This window comes from Symphalangus syndactylus, chromosome 11 (assembly GCF_028878055.3).
Source record: "Symphalangus syndactylus isolate Jambi chromosome 11, NHGRI_mSymSyn1-v2.1_pri, whole genome shotgun sequence".
NCBI lineage: Eukaryota > Metazoa > Chordata > Mammalia > Primates > Hylobatidae > Symphalangus > Symphalangus syndactylus.
Window position 1 is genome coordinate 77987448 of NC_072433.2, and position 22355 is coordinate 78009802.

At 34.6% G+C, this 22355-nt stretch overlaps 1 protein-coding gene across 6 annotated transcripts in view; it reads left to right on the plus strand.

Annotated features, from left to right (window-relative positions):
- Positions 1–22355, plus strand: part of ADGRV1 (adhesion G protein-coupled receptor V1) — a 598696-nt gene that overhangs the window by 69032 nt on the left and 507309 nt on the right. For 5 of the 6 annotated variants that reach the window (XM_055297968.2, XM_063612214.1, XM_063612213.1 and 2 more), the window contains exons 10-19: positions 4774–4950; positions 7374–7597; positions 12232–12358; positions 12453–12638; positions 13405–13585; positions 14307–14470; positions 15573–15696; positions 17073–17336; positions 21179–21305; positions 21916–22133. In XM_055297968.2, coding sequence (XP_055153943.1) covers positions 4774–4950; positions 7374–7597; positions 12232–12358; positions 12453–12638; positions 13405–13585; positions 14307–14470; positions 15573–15696; positions 17073–17336; positions 21179–21305; positions 21916–22133 — 1792 coding nt within the window. Of the gene's footprint in view, positions 1–4773; positions 4951–7373; positions 7598–10321; positions 10465–12231; positions 12359–12452; positions 12639–13404; positions 13586–14306; positions 14471–15572; positions 15697–17072; positions 17337–21178; positions 21306–21915; positions 22134–22355 lie in introns of those variants that run through there. The other variant, XM_063612216.1, reaches the window with a different exon arrangement.

A 22355-nucleotide genomic window follows, 5' to 3' on the forward strand; every position in this document is an offset into this window, starting at 1 on the left:
GGCCTCCTAAAGTGCTGTGATTACAGCTGTAAGCCACCACGCCTGGCCCAAGAAAAATTTTATAAATACTTTTAATATACTCAAAAATCAATTTCTTTGTCTAGGTAGACTCTCTGGGCCTTCAGCTGTTTAGTAAAGCCCCCATAACGTATCCTTCCATTTTATACATTTCATTTCTTCTGTTAACCAAAATATTATTTTTATGGCCAAAGTGTAAAATATCTGCACTCATTTATGATACTGTTGTTTTCCATGTGTTGATTGCTTGATACTTAAAATTCAAAATCAATAAAGGGTGCTTATTAAATTATGTAAGTCAAATACAGAATCAGGTAGTGTGGATGGACTGACAAGGAAAGAGCTAAAATCTTAGGTTGCCATACATTTTGCCAACTGAAGTATATAGCAAATGAAATATTCTATTTCACTAATTTCTTTGAATCATGCTACATTTAAATATGTTTCATATTTTGCCTTGATTTTGTTTTATAATGGATTTATTATTCCTTTCTCTGGAGTTTCTGATTGTCCCTTTTCCATATGTTATCTTCACTACGTTATTGAGATCTTGCTGCTGTCTTCCTGTGCGTGTTGAATGTTGAGTTTAGCTAAACTAACTGCTTTCTATGCTTGTTTCACATCTGTTGTCTGGGATTTTTTTACTGAACTGAATTTTTTTGATCTGTTGCCTTTCTCTTTTGGGATTATGCTATAGTTTTGTTGTAGTATATCTACCCTCAAACACATGTGCTGAAAGTATATATGTAAGGTAAACTTTTTGAGTCTTTGAGCACCTGAAATGTGAAATTTTATACTCATATTGATAGTTTGGCTTGGTAGAAATTTCTAGATTAAAATAATTCCTTCTTCAGAACTTGAAAGGTATTGTTGTTAAGCTTCCAGAGTTGCAGATGAGAAATTTGAAGGGAAGGAAATGATTTATCTTTTAGATAACTCGATCTTTGTCTCTGAAAGCTTTTTACAGCTGTTCCTTGGTGTTCTGAATTTTTTGGTAGCGTGACCATTTTCATTCTGAAGACTCCCGCCTTTTTTTTAAGCTGAGCCTCCAGGCATACTTTTGCTGTTAGTGCATTTTTCGAGAACTCTTGTCCAAGGGGCTTAGTGGGTGACCTGTTACGGGGATGTAGGATTTGTCAGTATGTAGGCGACACCTTTTTGTAATATACCTACACAGAGGGAGGCATTTGCTGTCTTCCCCAGAGCCCTACTCTAATGGCAGTAGATCCTGATCTTCATCTTTATTATTATTAATTTGTGTTTTCTTGCATCTCCTCTAAGTGGGAAAATTTTCATGTGATGCGTGCTTCTGCCTTTGAGGATAACTCACTCTCTGGCGGACCCTTGGATTTTTCTTGGAGTGGAAAGATAGGGAACACGGTTCTATTCACAATTGTGTCTGGTTTGTCCTGTGGCTTGTGGATGCCAGGGAGTCTGGATCTGTGAAGTGAAATACTGCAAATGGCCACGCACATGACTTGGGCGCTTGTGAGCATTAAGTTAAAATAACTAGAATGCTGCCACCAGAACACATTTAGAGCTATATTTAGAAATTAAAAACAAAAACAAACAAAACCTCTGACTTTATACAAAAACATGACATAATTTCTTTGCTTTTAAAAATTGATTTTATTAATATGGAAATGCATATTGATTTTACCAGTTCACACTTAGAGTAGCATTTCTCAAGTTTCAAGACTGTGTGGGATACAATTTGTTGAGTTTCAGAATTTAATGGAATTTTTTTGACATTAGCACTTGTTTGTCTTCTCTGCTGTCAGTGTCCTCAGGTTTCAGGGTTTCAGAACATTCTCATAAGTATATGTTTAAGGGCTTTTTTTGGGATTTTTTGGTCTTACTCCAAAAAATCTGTTTGTCTCCAGTCTTGCATAATCTACAACTCATGCAAGAACCAGATTATTAAAACAAGTGGAATGAGGCAGAGATTTTACACAGTTGCTTTTGCTGTCATGGAAGCCTGGGCATTCTGGCTTATGTGAAGTAGTCGCAGTGATGTGACAGAAGTTTGAGAATTGACGATGCAGAAATGTTGTTTTGGAGTTGCAGAGAATGTTTTTGTTATCATTTTAGCTTTCTAATTTCTTTTCTCATAATGCCTCAAAACTAGTTTTTACTGTGGGTAAAGACAGTAAAAACTATGCTAATACGTAAAAAAATCTGTACCAATATCAGTATCCTCTATGTTAAACTTTTAATCTTTTGAAAAGGTCCAATATTTCTATCCAAGTAGCTGCAGAGAATTCTTGTATAAATACATCCTTATTAGGAACTTTGTACAAGTCAGATATTATCCTAACTACTCTGCTTCAGCATTCTATATAAACATGACAGAATTAATTTTTGATGACACTTGAAAACTGAGAAAAAAGTTGAAGAAGGATGTAATTAATATCTGATTTTTGGTGATCCTGGGTTAGAAAGTTGCACCACTAATTTCAGACTCAATTCTTTATGTATCTATTTAGTTAAAAAACAAAGGTCTTACAGTGCAGTTAATTTAACACTTGCTTAGGGTGAACAAGGCATTATTAGTCACTGACACAAGTCATTGAGGTTCAAAACAGCTGTAGGTTCTGGAAGGCTGGTTGGAATAAGAGGGTTGTGTAGTTTGCATAGTACAAAATGGATGAGCAACTCAAGAATAGGAAGCCTCAGCCTCTGCATGCAAAGTTGAATGAAACTAAAGAAAGGAGAATTCTTTAGTCGCTCCTCATTCTTTAGTAACCCTCTCAGCTAAATACATTAGTCTGAGATGCAGCTTTTGGCAAGCATGGGGTTACTAATGTGCTGTCCCAGTGGCAAACTATCTGAAAGTAAAGAACGATTCTTTATGAATGAATAGAGCAGTTTGATTTAGCAGATGGAACCCAGACAAAAAAAGGCTTATAGGCCAGGAAATAAGCCCTGTACAATTAACATTTTCTTTTCCATCAGTTCATTTCATAACTGTCTACATTTTCTTTCTATTTGTCAAAAATACTATATCTAGTATTAATTCTATAACTTTTTTGATAAGTGTAGGGAAATATGACTCACATATTTCTTTCTTTTTAGAAAGTTTTGAGTAAAAATATATTGTTTTTTTCTTGATGCTTAACACAGTATTCTCAGTTTAGCTCTTTTTGAATATACAGCAATGACAATGTTCATTCCCGAACATGTGCTTGGTCATACATGACCAGTGTATTTTAGAAATATCTTTGCCTTATAACAATGCACACCCTTATATTTATATACCATTCAAATATATGTATTTTATTTAGCTTTGTGCTATTTTGTAAGATAAATAAATATATGTGTGTATATATATATATTCCTTTTCTCTAGAAAGAATGACAGTTATGTGACTTTAATTATTTATCTTTACATTTTATCTACATTGTAAAGTAAATGCAGTATACTAAAGATCACGTTTTATTTTATGTGGCTTCAGCTATATGTCAATACTTGACAAAATTGATCAATCTAATTTTTTTCTTTTTTCAAATGAATATTTACCAAAACCAAAATTATTCATGTCTTTCTCCTGTATATGATTTTTTAAAGCAAAATGTGTGACATTTAAAAAAGACATTTACTTTTACTCATTAAAATGTACTATCCATCGCAAAGTAGGAGAGAAATCAGTACCAGTCCTGTCCACGTGTGGAAAATCAATTTAAATCACAGGTCTACTGGTGGTTCATTAGTGTCATCATTTCAATATTATAAAGCCTAACAGAGGGCTTTAAAGAGTGGGAGAGACATGTTTTATTAAGTTAAAAGTTGCATTTTATTTTAATATTTAAAATTCCTATGGTTTTTGCAGTCCTGTAATGATTACCTATTCCTGCACTCCTGAAGTGAGCACTGTGTGCAGTGAGAAGTTAGGTTTTGAAAAGTTATATTTAAGACGTTGAATGTTTGTGATTTATCAGAATTCTTATAGAGCTCAGATTGTGTAGAAGGGAGGAATTAACAAATATTTATTGTGAAGCTGCTGCAATTTCAAGTCTATGTCAAGCCTACGTCATGTATTGGGAAAATGCTGAAAAGGACACAGACCCACAAGACTTCTACAGACCTGTTGGGAAGTAAAAATCTGGAATGCATCAAATGATGATAAACCAGCAATGTGTAAAATGTGTAACTACAGAGACACTGTATTTATACATTGCAGTTCTTTAAATGTAAAGATGCGTGAAGTTATAAATGGAGTTCTGAGTGGTCTTCTGATACTGGATTTTGTCTGGAGGAGAAGGGAAATGGGGGATGATTGGAAGTGTGGGTCAGTGGAAGACAGGAAGGAGATGTGGATGACTCTCTGATATTTGGCTTTAAGGTCAAGGTAGTTGGATGTAGGTGGCAAGGAGGAAAAGCAGGTGGTGGCACTGGTGATGATACTAGTGAAGGGGCATGCAACAGGGATGGTGGTTTCTGTTTTGGATATTGTATATGTAAGGTGTTTGTGTGACATTTATATGATGTCTGGTGGCAGTTGGTTATAATGATTTGGAATTAGAGGGAGAGATGCAGAGATTATTAAAGAGCGGGCATAAAATTATAAGATAAAGCTCCAGAGGCCAGGGAAGGAGATTGAAAAGGGATGGTGAATGAGGGAGGAGGAGAATAACATTGCCAAGTTATTGGTGACATCTACCTATGCATGCTTTGTTGCCCCATGCTGTTAAGCTTTTTTAAAAAAAATTATATTCTATCAATTCTTATTACTTTTTGTGTGTTTGTTTATTATAGTTGGAAACTGTGGAGTTGGTGAACATAATTCCTCCAATCCCACCCATAAGCCCTAGATTTGGGGAAATCTGCAATATTTCTTTACTGGTTACTCCAGCCATTGCAAATGGAGAAATTGGCTTTCTTAGCAATCTTCCAATTATTTTGCATGAACCAGAAGATTTTGCTGCTGAAGTGGTAAGTAGGCTCTTTCTTACTGATGGGGGCTAATGAGTATGAAGTAATGTACAGACACTGTTTTTAAAATAGGATTAGCATATAGGGTTAACAGATCTTAAAAAGCTTCACCATGTACAAGAAGCCTTCAGTGTGTCATATGAAATAGGTAACTGATGAGTATGTGATTTTTCCATCATTGTTTACAGTATTAGATAGAATGAAATTGGAATTAGTTGCTCACAGTGAGTGTAGGATATTTGATGTGACAGCTTTCAGATAGTTCTATGACATTAGACACTACAGTGGTAGCCAAACATAAACTTTTTTTTTTTTTTTGAGAGAGGATTATTTTACTCTGTCGCCCAGGCTGGAGTGCAGTGGCGTGACCTCAGCTCAGTGCAACCTCTGCCCCGGGCTCAATAGATCCTCCCACCTCAGCCTCATGAGTAGCTGGGGCTACAGGTGTGTGCCACCACTCCTGGCTATTTTTTCTTTGTATTTTTAGTAAAGATGGGGTTTTGTCATGTTGCCCAGTGTGGTCCCCAACTCCTGAGCTCAAGTAGTCCACCTCCCTCGGCCTCCCAAAGTGATGGGATTACAGGCATGAGGCATTGTGCCTGGCCTATAAACCTTTTTTTCTTAATGGCCAAGACGTGGTACCACAGGTGTGCTTGACCTACTTCATTTCTGAGCATTCCATATGCTTGGGTTGGAGTGAGGTGGCCAGCTTGGGCCTTATGCTTGATGATGGAGATGATAGTGGTAAAGTTGTGGAATGTTAAATCTTAAGAATTTTTTACTTTATATGTACAATATATGTAAATTTTTGCATATAGACATACAAAAAATTCACATGCACAGTACCCCGTCCCTACCCTTGCCCCCACCCTCACATGCCGTGGTTGAATTTTTCTCTTAGGGATGGCTCTTCCTTCAGCCTTACCATTTCCTGAGTCATAGTTTGTCCCTGAGACCTTCTCCAAGTCCCCCACACTTAAATTTGATTTAAACCGAGTTGAGGTTTAGATCAGAAAGAAGGAGAGTTGTTTTTGTTATCAAAGCCTTATGTTAAAATATGGTGACCTCAATTTTCATTGTATATTAGCTTCTATAAATGGACAGAGAAGTTTCATTTTTCAAGATGGTTTTGATTTTTCATATTTTTCTGAATACACTCTGTTCTTCTAAAAACGGAAAAGCATTTAGTTTGCTCTTAAAGAGTGGATTGCTTTTATCTTAGATAGCTGTAAATTTACCATTTCATATTTTTCCCTTAAGAAAAATTAGCTTTTAGGAAGTTTTGGGCTCCTTAGACCTGCATTCTTCCCTTCTTGGGAAACAGCAGAAAAACTAGGAGTTTTCCTTTGTTTGTTCCAGATACAGCCTGGATGATGCCCACTCCCTCAAGGTGATTCAGGGCCCCAGCCCTCTGTTATAAGAATCTTTGCTCACTAGTCTCAGGTTATGACCATTGTTAGCTGAAGTAGCAGAATGATTAATGGAGAAAATGTCTTGTTTTTTTTCCAAGATGAGCTTAAAGGGCCAAGAAAAAGTAAAACAGGATAATCCTCTTTTAGGAGCATAAAAAGAGTAGCGTAATCTAGCATTATATTCCTTTATATTCTTCCTTTGAAAAAATTTCATCATGATATGCAGTGATCCTTTTATTATATATTTTTTAAAGTATACTGCCCTTGAGTGAAACCTCCAAATATAATTTGTTTCAGAATTATTATAATAGCTTCCATTTATTTAGCTTATACTGTAGAGAGGCACTGTCCTAGATACTTTACTTAAACAGTTCCTCATCCTCACCACAAACTTGCCAAATAGGAAATCATTAGCTTTATTTCACATGAGAAAATTAGGATCAGAGAGGTTAAGTAACTTGCTTAAGGTAACCCAGAGTCATGATAAAAATATCTGATTTTATTTCTATGGCATTTATCATATTGGTTAGACATTTTTTTTTAAATTTTACCCCCATCACTTAGGATGTATTTTATATGACATAATTTTCCAGTTTTAATCACTGGAGTTTATTTTTCAGTTTATATTGTGATAGTAAGTTCATTTTATTTTCAGAGAACCTCTAATGGAAATTTATTCTTTAGCAAGATTGCTGTATGTTTTTCACAATTCTTTGGGTTTTAAAATATTTGTCTTTTATTAAGACAAACCCAGATTAGACACATTTTTGGATGAGGGTAGTTTTGTATGTACATTTGATTAGCAAAAATTAATAAAAATACATCTAAAGTTATTTCTATGCTTAAAGGATTGTTTGGTTGTGTTTTAATGCATTTAATAGTTCATTTCTCTATATAGAATACATATGTTCACACAGTAATATATGTACAAACTAATAGAAATACTAAAGCTTATATAATTTCTGAACACATATTTTAGAAGAAATTGTTCTGTTCTTTTCTTTTTATAAGGTATACATTCCCTTACATCGGGATGGAACTGATGGCCAGGCTACTGTCTACTGGAGTTTGAAGCCCTCTGGCTTTAATTCAAAAGCAGTGACCCCGGATGATATAGGTCCCTTTAATGGCTCTGTTTTGTTTTTATCTGGGCAAAGTGACACAACAATCAACATTACTATCAAAGGTGATGACATACCGGAAATGAATGAAACTGTAACACTTTCTCTAGACAGGTAATAACCCATTTAGGTAATGTTTAGTATCATTTATGTTTGAGTTCTCTTCAATAACTTTGATTTTTTTTTACTCTTTTTTTCTATATAAAGTAAAAAAAAAATCAAGTAAATAGTGTTATACTGGCCTTCAGACTTTTCTGTTATTTGTTGATGGCTTCTGATTAGACTCTGAGTATAATTACATCTGTCAGTGAATTTTTACCGTGCTTTTCATTGTGAAGAAGCACTACAGAGAGAATTTATGGAGGGTATCAGATAAATATGAAACATAGCTAATATGTTGTTATATTAAAAAAAAATAGGCACCAGCAAATCTAAAACGTTAGGTTAAGCGAACAGTTCTGCTGGCTTTATGTTCAACAGAAGAGAGGACTAGAGCTTGTGAGTAAAAAGAAGACATTAATCTTCATGTAATAAAATTCTCTTTTTTACATGGAACTTAAACATTAATTGTGTGATTATTTTCTAAAGAATCAAAAACTGCACAAAATTAAGAGATACCTTTTCAGTAATAAATAAGAATCGACTTAGTGTTTCTCAGTGGGTAATTTAGATTAAGAAAATTTCACAATCTCTCAAAAGAGTTTTTTTTTTCAGTAGTTCAGAAAATCCTTTCTAAATATATAAAATACTGTGTTTAATGATTTAATAATTCTAAAAAATCAGAATCAGTCTTATCCCTAACACAAGTCTCTTTATATGAAAGTTGATTCATATTAGAGAAGGTTACTGTGACTTGAGGGCTTTGTGCAATTCATATTTAGAAACAATGAAATTCAGAGATAAATTCAAGGGACATTTTGTGTTACATTATTCAGGACTAAAGTAGTAAAAGTTATTTTATATAGTCCCTGGATCTCTCTATAACAGTGTCTTATAGATTTTTCTTTGTAAGTGTTTTGTCTAAACACATTTTAAAAAATCTGATGAGTAACTGATTTTTATTTTTATGTGAAAGAAAAGTATAGAATGTAGGCAACAAATTATTGAATGTCCACTGTTCCTTTTGCTGTCTTTCAAAACCACATTGTCTTTACTTCCTTTCTTACATAAAGAGTAAAACAAAACAACCAAAATATCAAGCAAACAAAAAAACCAAAAAGCAAAAAACAATTTACAACACACACACACAGAGTCTAGATGACTTATGGTTTTAATATATGTTTCAGACTCAATCTTAAGAAAAGGTATTTCATACAATGAAAAAATCAGTAAAATGTAATGAAATGTAAATTGGAAATTATTTTTTTCATTTTTGTTTTTTTCCTTAAGTAAGTTGTAAGCAATCAGTGGACAATCTTGAAAACACCTAAAGAAACAGAAACAGTGATGATAAACCAATGCTGTAGGAATCCATAGAAACTTTGTTAGCTTAGCTGACAGTTTCTACTCTCAACTAAATGTTTGAAGAGTGATTTAGACTATCCATCTGCAAATTGATAGTGACTATTCTTTATATTCTTTCAAACTATTCATTTTTAAATCTTATGTAAACATTTGAAATTAAGTATAATTTTTAAGGGTTTATTTTGTTCTTCTCTTTCCATCTCCTATGGGTAAAAATAGTACATAAGGAAGTACAAATCATGAGGTAGAAAATTTCAGAAATTATTGGTTCTTTTCAGATAGAGGAAATTAGTTCAAATATATATTAAAATATTGTAATTTGATTAGTAATTGGTGCATACTTGTATTATCTCATTTGTGTGTGAACAAGAATGAGCAAATTACATTTGAGTGTTCAGAGACATTTAGTTAAATAAAATCTAGATATCGTATTATCAAAAACTCCCTCTTAATTTTGCAAATTTTTAACAAAACTTGAGTGAAAGAATAAATGAATGATAGCAAGCATGATTACAATAAATCACAGCACAATATTGCAATAAAAATAGTTAACAGTTTATTGTGATAACAGTTTATAATTTCCTCTCAATGTCAAATCCAAGTTCAAATTCTCTATATTTCAACTCAATATAGACAAAAGTTGCTGTGGTACTAAAAAACTTGTGGTGCTTTCAAATACCATGCTGGTTAAAAACATTCTATTTAGTTTTCCTCAAATCACAAACAATGTCATTATGCCAGTTTATTTCAGAAAAATTTTGGTGTATGTGGTATATAACCCTATATTTATAAATGGTGCATTTGACTTTAAAAATGAAGCTCTAGGGCTCTACATTTGACATGTGCTTTCAAGGCTGTTTGAAATTGAAATACACTGCGGATTTGGAAAAGTGTTTTGGTTTCCTGATACAAAGTTGTATTTAAGTAATATTTGGCAGATTTAAAAGGTACAATGATATGGCTTCTTCAGTATATTCCTGTGCAAATGATATAGGTATAGATTTCTCTAGTTACACAGTTTTGTTTTTTCTAACTCAAGGAACAACTGGCTTTAGATCTGAGACTAGAGGTTTTTATTTTTTTAAAAATCTAATTAAAGCTACTAAGTAATTATAAGCAGGGCTGAATGAAATTTGTTCAGCTGCTGTGGTTTGTGAGCCTGTACAGTGCTTGGCAGGCACAAGCGCCTTGGAGGAGGCCTGGAAAGGAATGTCTTGAATGGGTCTTGACAAGCTTGCTGGCCATGGGGTCATCTTCCATAAGTGGGAAATGCCGAACCTCTTGCTAGCATTTGTCAATGGCAAAGAATCCAGGGTGCAGAGTTCCCATAAAACGAACATTACTAGCTCTTGGGAAAAAAGGAAGCCTTTCTTTTGCTTTATTTTTCCCCTGCCATTCTAAGTTTCTCGCAGTATTAGTGAGATTTTAGCAAATGGTGCCCTGCCTCCTTTTTCCCCTTCCCACGCTTCTTTCTGTGTTGACAGGGTAGAAACTGAAAGGTTTGTCGTGTATTTTGGGTAAGTGTACAAAATAATACCTTGTTTTTGGTGATTCAGTATTTTGTTTTGCAAGTGATTATTTTTAGACAAGGCTGCTGTTCTGCATGATTACAGGTCTTGGGAAATTTTGCTTGTCCACCTGGCCGTGCATGCTTTGTGTGCAGTTTCATTTTCTAATGATAAGGGGAGCTTACACAAAGTTGTTTTTATTTATTTTTGGTCCTAAGAGTTTTGCACTGTGAATGCATTTAAAATATTTTGAAATTTGAGAATTAGTGTAATGACATTTAGAAGAACTTAAAATTTTTAACTTTCCTCTTAGGTCCACATAACCTCAAGAACAATTACTGTGCTGTACTTCTGAAATTTTTAACCAACATCTTTTATGAATCTTGTAGCTTGTTTAACAGAGAATTAGCAATCAATTTTCTGAACAGTTCCATTGGTTTTCTGAGTGCATCTAAGCAATTTCTTGCTTATATCTCAGAGCCGTATACAGAACTTTTCAGAATTTGCATTTCACATAAGGGTAGCATATTTTAAGAAAGTTTAAAAATAAATTTGTTTAATGTTCAGAGTGAATTTTTATATTTTGCATTCTGACCCAGTTTTTTCTTTCCTAGCTTATGTGGATATAAGAAATTTTAATTAATGAAGATATTGATATAAATGATGGACAAATTTGCTATGAAAATTATAAGACTGTTTTAACAGTATAAAATAACTCTCCTATTATTTAGACTCTTCTGTGGCCACTAGCATGCTAGGTATTATCAGACTTCTAAAAACTAGGGAAGGATGTCAATTCAGATTCTCTGTTAAATAGGAAGTGAGCTTTTTTTCTACATATTTCTATATACGAATTGTGGTTTCATTGTGATTTGAAGTCTGAGCATGAGTGTATTTTTGGTTCAATAGGACGTGACATTTGGCAAGGTTTAGAGCAGCTTGCGGGATTGATAATCCTTAAGAGCCTGCTGGCTTTTAAACTCTCAGATCATTGCAGTCCAAGTCCCTTTGATCGTTCTAATTATGCTCTGAACGTTAAAACCAGAAATTTAAAAAACATATTGTTTTACTATGTTCTTTTGGAGATACATAGGAACTGGTATAACATGTCACGCATCTCAGATCTATTCTATTCTTTTTTTTCTTATATTCCCTACATTTTCTTTTATACTAAAAGAAAAAAAAGCGCAGGTTTAAAATTAAGGAGAATAGAAGGCATTTGAAACCACAACATATTCCTAAAATGTAATCACAATTGTGTTTATTTTTTATCAGCGTGGCTTGCTTTAGTCCATTTAGTTATCCAGCTATTATATGCTCTATTCAGTTAGCATAATCTTATGTAATGAGTTTTAAAAATAAATTCAAGTGTATGTAAAATTGACAATTTTGTTTTAAGCTATCTTCTAACTACATGTTACAAATTAAATTTTTCTAAAACTGGAATCAAATCTGCAAATTTTGATGCTTTATATAAATAAAATATATTGATGACATTTGGTTACAGTATTCTTGGTGTACATATGTAGTGTTTGGTTTTTGTCAAATAAAAAAAGATGTAATGAATTCAGAAATAGAAGTTCTTTCATAACTGTTATGAGTAAAACTGTTTTGATCTTAAATGATTTCAACACACGTGAATTCACTTAAGGTCTAATTCCTCATAGCCTTCCTTTTCATTGTCTGGAAGAGCTGTAAATATTGCCTTAAAAGCCTGCAAAATTCAGAAGTAAAACTGGAAGTAGCAGGTGCCATTTTTCCCTCTGACTTCTCTAGGGTTAACGTGGAAAACCAAGTGCTGAAATCTGGATATACTAGCCGTGACCTAATTATTTTGGAAAATGATGACCCTGGGGGAGTTTTTGAATTTTCTCCTGCTTCCAGAGGACCCTATGTTATAAAAGTAAGTATGAAAAAAAACTTCCATTTATTCTGTGCTCACAACTTTAGAAGAGTGATCTCAAAGGGTTTCAACTTTTGTGGATTTGTTTTTAAAGGAAGGAGAATCTGTAGAGCTCCACATCATCCGATCGAGGGGGTCCCTTGTTAAGCAGTTTCTACACTACCGAGTAGAGCCAAGAGATAGCAATGAATTCTATGGAAACACAGGAGTACTAGAATTTAAACCTGGAGAAAGGGAGATACTGATCACCTTGCTAGCAAGATTGGATGGGATACCAGAGGTATGGGATTTTATATTTTCTTTGTGTTTCTTTGTAAGATTGATAGTATTTGGTATATTATGAATATAAATATTTTGAATATTGGCAAAGAGACAGGAAAGAGGTGGGCAAGAAAAGATTGAGAAGTGCATAGATTTGGAAAATTTTTAACAAAAGGTTAAAAAATGAAGACTCATTCATATTAGAATGGTGTATTTTTGCCCCACATAACGGAATAACAAACAATCTTAGACTTTCAGTGTGTGATCAGTTTTCATCTCCTTTTAGCTTTATTCATGTTAGGGCTTCCTTTAGGTAATATGTATTGACTGAACTTTTAATGATGTGGTTTTAAACTGAAGAAATTTTGCTACAGAATTACTTTGTTCAAAAAAAGAAATTTGAGTTTTATATTAATGGAACCAGGTATAGTTCTATTATGCTTACTCACCAATACATGTGTAACTCTTTAATTTTATTTTATTCACTTTTGTAAGTTTAAATGACTAGATCATCAGAGATAACATCCACTTTTCTTACCATTTTAGAGTAGTATCATTGTTTCTCTTTTTCTCTTTTTGGACAATGTATATGTATTTCTGGTGTCTCTCTTAATTGATAGGAGAATGTTAATTTTTAAAGAAATAATACCACCTCTTTTGTCCTTTCAGTGAGTTATATGCTTCTGAAACTTTGAGTATATTAATATTCTTGAACATTTATGTTTTTTAATTTGTTGTGAAAATGTCAACTTTATAATTTCCATACTTTGACACATTCATTTTAGTTGGATGAACACTACTGGGTGGTCCTCAGCAGCCACGGAGAACGGGAAAGCAAGTTGGGAAGTGCCACCATTGTCAATATAACGATTCTGAAAAATGATGATCCTCATGGCATTATAGAGTTTGTTTCTGATGGTCTAATTGTGATGATAAATGAAAGCAAAGGAGATGCTATCTATAGTGGTAATTTATTCTGTGTCTTATATTGTATTTCTGTTTACTGAAGAAGAAATATATATTTTTTAGTTATTTCTTTAGTAACTAGTTATTTCTAGTTGCTCACCCTTTCTTAGAAATTACACGTAGTGCAGAAGTTTTTTTAGAATCATATTTAGGACCATGATTTTTATTTCTTACATAGTATTGTGATGATACTGATGACTTCAGTTATGTTTTGATACCATTTAAACATATGCAGTGCAACTCAAACACTCAAGAATGAGTCCATCCAAATAGCGAGAACCTTAAAACTAAGAACTACTGCTACGGAACTATTGAGGTGACAGGAAATGATAAATAGTTTATTTTTAGAGCAGTGTCTGTCTGGGTAAGGAAATCACACTTGAGCATGCAGCTTCCTGTAACTGCTTTTAGCAGATATCCTTACAGGACTTTATGATAGGTGTGCCTAATTCATCATCATTCTGTGTCCCATGCTGACTGACTTCTAAAATCCCAAACTAGAAAAGATTGAGTCCATTTATTTTATTAATTATATACCTACAGAGGGAGGAGCAGGCTAATATATTTTTATATGTACCTTAAAAGCTGTGCTAAGCAAATAGTTGGCAGTTATTAAAAAGAGGTGTTGTTTTTATTTTTGTTTATTTAACCAATTTCTTTAGTCATCATTTTAAAAGTTTTGTATGTTTTCATATATATTATGTATGTTTCCATTTCACAGCTGTTTATGATGTAGTAAGAAATCGAGGCAACTTTGGTGATGTTAGTGTATCATGGGTGGTTAGTCCAGACTTTACACAAGATGTATTTCCTGTACAAGGGACTGTTGTCTTTGGAGATCAGGAATTTTCAAAAAATATCACTATTTACTCCCTTCCAGATGAGGTAAATATTGCATATAACTTTCTGCCTTACTTGTTGTAGTTGATCAATAATTATTTTTTATTAAATAATTAAACATCTGGTAATATGTTTTGTGATAAAGGTTTGTGATAAAGAACTCAGATGTGATAGTGTCTGACTGTAAACCAAAAGAGCAGTATTATGTTTTGGTTCCCCTGAAGACATGTTGAACTCTAGAACTGAGAGTGGTCAGTGACACTGCTCATGTATCCAGTATCAGGGATTCCTAGTTGGAGAAGTGAAGCCCTCGGCTTGTATTTAGTCCCTTTGAAGGCAAGGTCATCTGTCAAGTGTACTGTGGTGCAGTCTCAGCACCAGGACACGGGGTCGCATGAGTCATGGACCAAACGTGGCATTTCTTCTTACAGATAGTAAAGAGAAAGATCTTAGTAACAACAGGAAGTGAACCTTTCCTAGGAGAGTGACACTTAGAACAGCTATGGAGGCCATTCCTCTTTCCCTCAGACCCATTCCTCAAGAGACAAAATTTGAACACCTTTCTGTTTTAGGGGGAGGGGAGCACCAGTTCACAGAGATGCTGTGAAAAAGAAACTGTCCACCTGGGGATCCATTTAGGCTAAGAAATGTGGGGAATCAAATCTTGTTAGGACATGGAGTGAGGCCTTTATGACCCATGGAGGTGAAACTTCAGTAAGATTTGTAAGAGGCCTTTGTGAGCTGGCTGAGCTTTAGTTACTATGACAAACTCTGCTCTAAATGTTCAAAAAGTTATTTTTATGTTTCATCTTAAAAAATCAACATGTTTCCCATTTTCCTGCAGAAATAATATGACCTCTGTGGTATATCTGTTTTTAGCTTATATAGGGCAAAATATCTATATTTCCATTAAATTTCATAGTTAGTCTAAATGAAGTGGCTGTTTGTATGAATGCACATGAAACTAATTTTTTGGGGGGTCTGAGTCTTACCTGAATATGTTAGGGGAAGTTCTGCCTCCGAAAAGGAAATGAATAATAGTAGTGTTAATGGTGCTTTTTTTTAAAAAAAACTGAATAATTTAAAATATATAATGTAATTTATATGTATAAGTCACCTGACTTAAAACATGTAACATTTTCCAAAGATTCCAGAAGAAATGGAAGAATTTACCGTTATCCTACTGAATGCCACTGGAGGAGCTAAAGTGGGAAATAGAACAACTGCGACTCTGAGGGTTAGAAGAAATGATGATCCCATTTATTTTGCAGGTGGTATTGCTATCTTATTTGAATGAGTTTACGTATTTCTTAAACAGTATATATAAATGTATATATGCATATATACATTTATATACATATATATTTAGCAATTTTTTTCATTGAACATTTTCAATAAAGCACAATTGATGCTTGTTTAAAGATTTTGTAATTCATTCGAGGATTGTTATTTAATTGTTCGAAGTTTTAACTAATACTTCAAAAATTTTTTGAAGCAAAAAGAAAATAAGTACTTTTTTGTTATCTTCCCCGTTTCAAATTTCTAGGTATTTTTTCTTTCTTTTGTGCAGAAAAGAACACTTCTCCATGTGATTTCTTCAAATACACAGTCTAGCTGGTTCAGGGCTAGATTATGTATTAGAAGGACTTAAGTATTGTGCCTAATGGATGGCCATATACTATAATAACTAATTTTAAGGGAAATATTAATTAAAATTTCTTAGTTTTGCCACTTTAATGCTTTCTTTAGAACTGTCTTTGGCCACCTGAGGCATCTTTCGGTTTTGTTTATGAAATGGTTGATGTGTAACTCTTTCTTGAATCCCTGTTGTCAGCTATATATGGGTTAATTTACCTAATGCAGGAATTGCAGGAATCTTGTAAGCCTTTGGCATTTTATTGATTTGTATTCTTTCTTTCTTCTTTTTTTTTTTTTTTTTTTAATTTGAGATGGAGTATTGCCCTGTCACCAGGCTGGAGTGCAGCAGCGTGATCTCGGCTCACTGCACCCTCCGCCTTCTGGGTTCAAGTGATTCTCCTGCCTCAGCCTCCTGAGTAGCTGGGACTGCAGGCGCACACCACCACGCCCAGCTAATTTTTGTATTTTTAGTAGAGACGGGTTTTCACCATGTTGGCCAGGATGGTCTTGATCTCTTGACCTCGTGATCTGCCCGCCTTGGCCTCCCAAAGTCTGGGCTTACAGGCGTGAGCCACTGCGCCCAGCCTGATTTGTATTCTTAACCTTCAGTTAATGTGTACTTAATGAATTAGCCTTATGTTCAACCTTCTGGTAACTGCTGTGACAAATATAAAACATAAGATCTCTGGGCCTGTTCTCAAGGAAGTTACATCCTCAATTTGGAAATGAGGTTTATGAAATAGTAGGCAGAAGATTTGAAATAGCATGCAATTTGCTGACAAATTCGATGTTGAAGATAATGGATTTTGTAGGATTAAGGCAAGAGGACGGCCATTGACTTGAAATAATCAGAGGGCAGTCATGTCAGAGTTGGGAACAGAGCTAATTATTTTGGCAAAGACACAGCAGAAGGCTTCTGTCTTGGACGGCAGGGAGAAGCACAATGTGATCTGAAAATATGTGATGGAATCAGAAAAGCTCATGTGTTCTTTCTTTGTGGATATTTCAGAACCTCGTGTAGTGAGGGTTCAGGAAGGTGAGACTGCCAACTTTACAGTTCTCAGAAATGGATCTGTTGATGTGACTTGCATGGTCCAGTATGCTACCAAGGATGGGGAGGCTACTGCAAGAGAGAGAGATTTCATTCCTGTTGAAAAAAAAACCCTGATTTTTGAGGTTGGAAGTAGAGAGCAGAGCATATCCATATTTGTTAATGAAGATGGTGTCCCAGAAACAGATGAGCCCTTTTATATAATCCTCTTTAATTCAACAGGTAAGTAAATTATACTTTTTTTAATGGCAGATCTGCCTCAGTGCTTTAATAAGATGAAATTAAGCACTACAGTCCAATAATGAGGACAAGTAGGGCCTAACTACATTTGTACTGTTCAAGAGTAAAATTATTTCATTGCTTTCTTGAGAAATGGGGTGAAGAATATATGTGTTGAACCTTTATGTACTTGGTATACTTTATGACATCCTTTCTAACCTTTTCTTTACAATATGGCACAAATAGAAAATTCTGATGTGTAAGTAAGTGAATTCTTACAGATAAAAGTAACAGGACTTGGGAATACGGCTTCCCTAGGTATTGCTTAGTCACCCAGCGACTTAAGTGATAGGTATCCTGTAGCATTTTCCTTGGAGCAGGGTGCTGGCACACTTGGTTGGGAAGCTTAATTCTGTAGGCAGCTAACCTCAACTGTTTGATAATTCTCTGGAGCCATGACCAAAATGAATGACAATCTGTAAGGGAAAAAGATGTGTTCGTCCTTCTTCTCCATACTATAAATGAAACAGGATGTTTTAACCCCACTCTTTGGGATTTGAGAATGTTTTGGCTCTACCTTCTGTAAATTGGAAAGGCCTATGGCTTCTCTTGATATTTATTTTATTCTTTTAACAGTACAAGGAGTTTGTTTTTTTCCTTGTTTTTTTCCTTGAACCTTTTGAGAGTAAGCTAAAGACATGATGTCCTGTCACCCTAAATACATTAGTGTGTTTTCTCCCATAGAGATGCCCTCATGAGCTCTAACGTTTGCATCGGGTCGCCATGATGCCCTGCCACCCCCAGTGGAATGCCAACATTGTGTTCCACCTTGTGCCTTTTGGACTGAAAGACTGAGGAAGAGAAAGAGATCTCTTAATTATTGTTTTAGCTGTGTCTTTCATTCTCCCTATCTCTTTGACTTTCTTCATTGCTCTCTCTCTTTCTATTCCCCTTCCTCTTTTTCTCCTTTTGTCTTTCTCTGCCTCTCATTTTTCACATAGCTTAACAAAGAAGTTAAAACTAAAAACTATTATCCTGTGAGGAAAATTTGAATTTGTAGAATAAACCCACAGGGGCAATTTCACAATTGCAAAAAACATCGTCAGATCTTACATAGACTAAAAACATTTGGTGAATCCATTCATTGTTCTAAAATTTAAATGAAAGGAGTTGCTACAGATAAAAATAATTTTAGTGAAGTAAAAGTGGAAAACGAAGTTTTACTTTGAAATACAGAAAAGCGATGAAGGAATGATAGTATTATTATTATTATTACTTTTTATGGAGTCTCACTCTATCACCAGGCTGGAGTGCAGTGGTGCAATCTTGGCTCACTGCAACCTCCGCCTCCCAGGTTCAAGTGATTCTCCTGCCTCAGCCTCCCGAGTAGCTGGGACTACAGGTGCGCACCACCATGCCCAGCTAATTTTTATATTTTTAGTAGAGACGGGTTTTCACCATGTTAGCCAGGATGGTCTTGATCTCTTGACCTTGTGATCCACCGGCCTCAGCTTCCCAAAGTGCTGGGATTACAGGCGTGAAAAATATTATCTTAATAGAATTTATTTACTCTAGAAATAAGTTCTTGATGACATTTATTAACTTAGTGTGATTCTGGTAAACATTTTTGTCTCAAAAATATCACTGTGGTTAAACTGTCATTAGGAAAAAAACGCCAATATGGTTAAATAGTGAATGAATCAAAACATCCTGAACCTTTTGTAAGGAGTAGGGGAATTGACATTTTTTTTTCTTTTTTGAGATGAAGGCCGCTCTGTTGCCCAGGCTGGAGTGCAGTGGTGTGATCTTAGCTCACTGCAACCTCTGCCTCCTAGGTTCAAGCGATTCTCCTGCCTCAGCCTCTTGAGTAGCTGGAACTACAGGCTGGCACCACCACACCCAGCTAATGTTTGTATTTTTGGTAGAGACGGGGTTTCGTTGTGTTGGCCAGGCTGGTCTAGAACTCCTGACCTCAAGCAATTCGCCCGCCTGGGCCCCCCAGGGTGCTGGGATTACAGGCTGAGCCACCGTGCCTGGCCAGAAATTGACGCTTGAAAAAGAGGTTTAGTTAGTTTATTTTGTGAAATATGTCATTGGGAAAATATATTTATTAACATTTGATTTTGAGAGAAAGAGAGAGAGAGAGGGAGAACTCAAGGTGTGATTGGGTTACTGGCCTGAGGTATGTGTGCTGCCTCATACTGCTGCTGCAATTGTCTTTAATATTTTTCCAGAAATGATGACATTTGAGAATCCAATTACTTTAGTTAAGAAGGCTCAGATGACAAAAATCTCTAGAGCTTCTGATTTTTTAATACATCCTTTCTTAGCTCTTTCCTCCTTTTCAGTGTCAAAACATCAAGGACTTGTGGGACGCATGATGGGACGCTGTAGAGGCAGCATCTCTGTCATGACCTAGTGCTGGCAGTGGCTGTTTATCCTGATACTAATCATTTAGAACGTATGCTCTGATATTGGATCAAAGGATATGGCCATCCTTCAAGCCCTTTTTAAATATTGCTAGTTCATCTTGCAGAGAAACAGAATGAATTTTCAGCACCACTGGGACATGTTTCAGTACAAATGCGCATGATAATAGAACCCTGCCAAAATTAGGTTTTATTATTTTTATTTATTTTTGTTAGATTTTATTATATGCTCTTTATTGTCAGCATTTTCTACACAATGATTTGCTATTTTTATGTCTTTTTTCCGTTGAATTATCAGGTGAAGTTGAGTACAGTTGTATATTTGTATAATTTTTATTGATGACCTGATTTGCTATATATAATTTGTTTCTATAATTTTAGCTGTAGGTGTTGTATACATCTATTTTTGAAAGTGTTAGTTGCATCAGTTCAGCAATAAATAAAGTCTGTGCACCAGTTACTGAGCATCTATTTTTCTAAGGCATGTAATTGAATAAGAATCATTTGTCCAAGAAGCTTATAGTAAAATTATGTGTATGTCTGTATGTGTATGTGCGTGTGTGTGTCCCAATATAATATGATCATTGTTATGATAGATTGACAAAGAGCAAAGTGCCATGGGAGCACACTGGAGAGGCACTTAGCTTAACCTGGGGATTCAAGGAAGAATTCCTGGAAGAGTTGTTGCTTGAGCTGGGTTCTCAGCAATAATAAGTTAGGTGAGTGAAGATGGGAAGGACTTTTGCTCCCCTGTGCAACAGCTGGAGTAAAGATGAAGAGATAGGCACCTCAGGGAAGTGATGAGAAGAGACCTAATGTGTAGGCAGTAACAGTGCCAATATACTGTGCAAAGAACTGGAGTAGAAAGGAATCAAGCCCAAACCATGGAGATTACTTTGTTCTATGTACAACCAGATCAAACTTTGCTGCCTGAAGGCAGAGATACAAAGGGAAACGCTCAAGCCAGTGATTCCAGTGAACACAGACAGTAGTATTTTTATGTTATCGGGTAATCCTTTGTTATTTTTATGAAATAAAAGAATCCACCTAAGAAATTTGAAAATAGAAGAAATTATGTTTTTAATTTCTAATTAAGCTATTGAAGGTATATTCCTTTTGTGAAGAAAAGTGTTTTTCAATAAAATAGTTCATTTGTAACTAAAAAAATGGGAACTATTTCATCTTGAAATTATGTAGGCATCTCTCTCTCTCTCTTTGTATGTTTGTACATATGTGTGTATACATAAACATCTTTGGAAATATGGAGCAGTATTTTGCATTTATTGTATGACCTTCAGTGACGAAATTCTTGCTGAAATTTTCAACTTAATTGTAAACTTTCTTAATTTAAAAATATAAATTTCACAGCAAGTTAGCTACTTCTTTGTTATTTTGTCTTTTCCACTTTTAATTTAGGTGATACAGTAGTATATCAATATGGAGTAGCTACAGTAATAATTGAAGCTAATGATGACCCAAACGGCATTTTTTCTCTGGAGCCCATAGACAAAGCAGTGGAAGAAGGAAAGACTAATGCATTTTGGTAAGCATATGTAGATAAGGCAAGTTTAAAATTGGATTAAATAAAACCATTAAGTGTGTGAAATTCTGAAATATTCCTTCAAAATTTAAAAATTGGTTAAGAATTGAGTAATTTCAAAGTTGGCAGTGTGAATGAGTAGTAAACTTTGTTTATGCTGTTGCCAGTTATCTTAAAAAAAAACAAACTTTTAGCTAATAAGCAGAAATTATTCTCCCCACCCTCCTCATTCAAACTTCAATCCTTTGTGAGACTGAGAAACTTGAATTATTCAAGATCTTCAGGAACTCTTCTCTCAGATGATATGTGACTACCCCCACCCTGTACTTTGCTTTTGGAAAACTTTTTCCAGCTGTCATTTAGTATTTTTTGATGGAGCTTAGAATTTATCTTTCAGTTTGGATTTTGAAGACAAGACTTTTATGACTGTTTCTCTTTATTAAAGTTCTACCTTATTCTTATCTTCCCATGAAATTCTTCATAGTTTGCCTCGTAGAACCAGCTGGTTTGTTTCTTTAAAGATGATAGTAAAAATATGTTTCCTTAATAACACAGGAAGCTCTCATTAGAGTAAGATTCACTACTTATAAATTTTCTTTAATTTATTTTGTAGGATTTTGAGGCACCGAGGATACTTTGGTAGTGTTTCTGTATCTTGGCAACTCTTTCAGAATGATTCTGCTTTGCAGCCTGTGCAGGAGTTCTATGAAACTTCAGGAACTGTTAACTTCATGGATGGAGAAGAAGCAAAACCAATCATTCTCCATGCTTTTCCAGATAAAATTCCTGAATTCAATGAATTTTATTTTCTAAAACTTGTAAACATTTCAGGTACTGTGTTTTTCCATGTCTTATTTTATTTCCATGTCTTATTTATACTAAATTTTATATTTTATACTTAGATAATTAGAGCCATATACAAAATACAATTGGTGAAGTATTTGTGTCGCGACTATCTGATTTTAAATGTTAAAATACCCTTCTTGATTCAAGTGTTATTCTTAACATTCACTTTTTTGATATCTTAGTTTGGTTCAGTTTTAGGGATGGAGG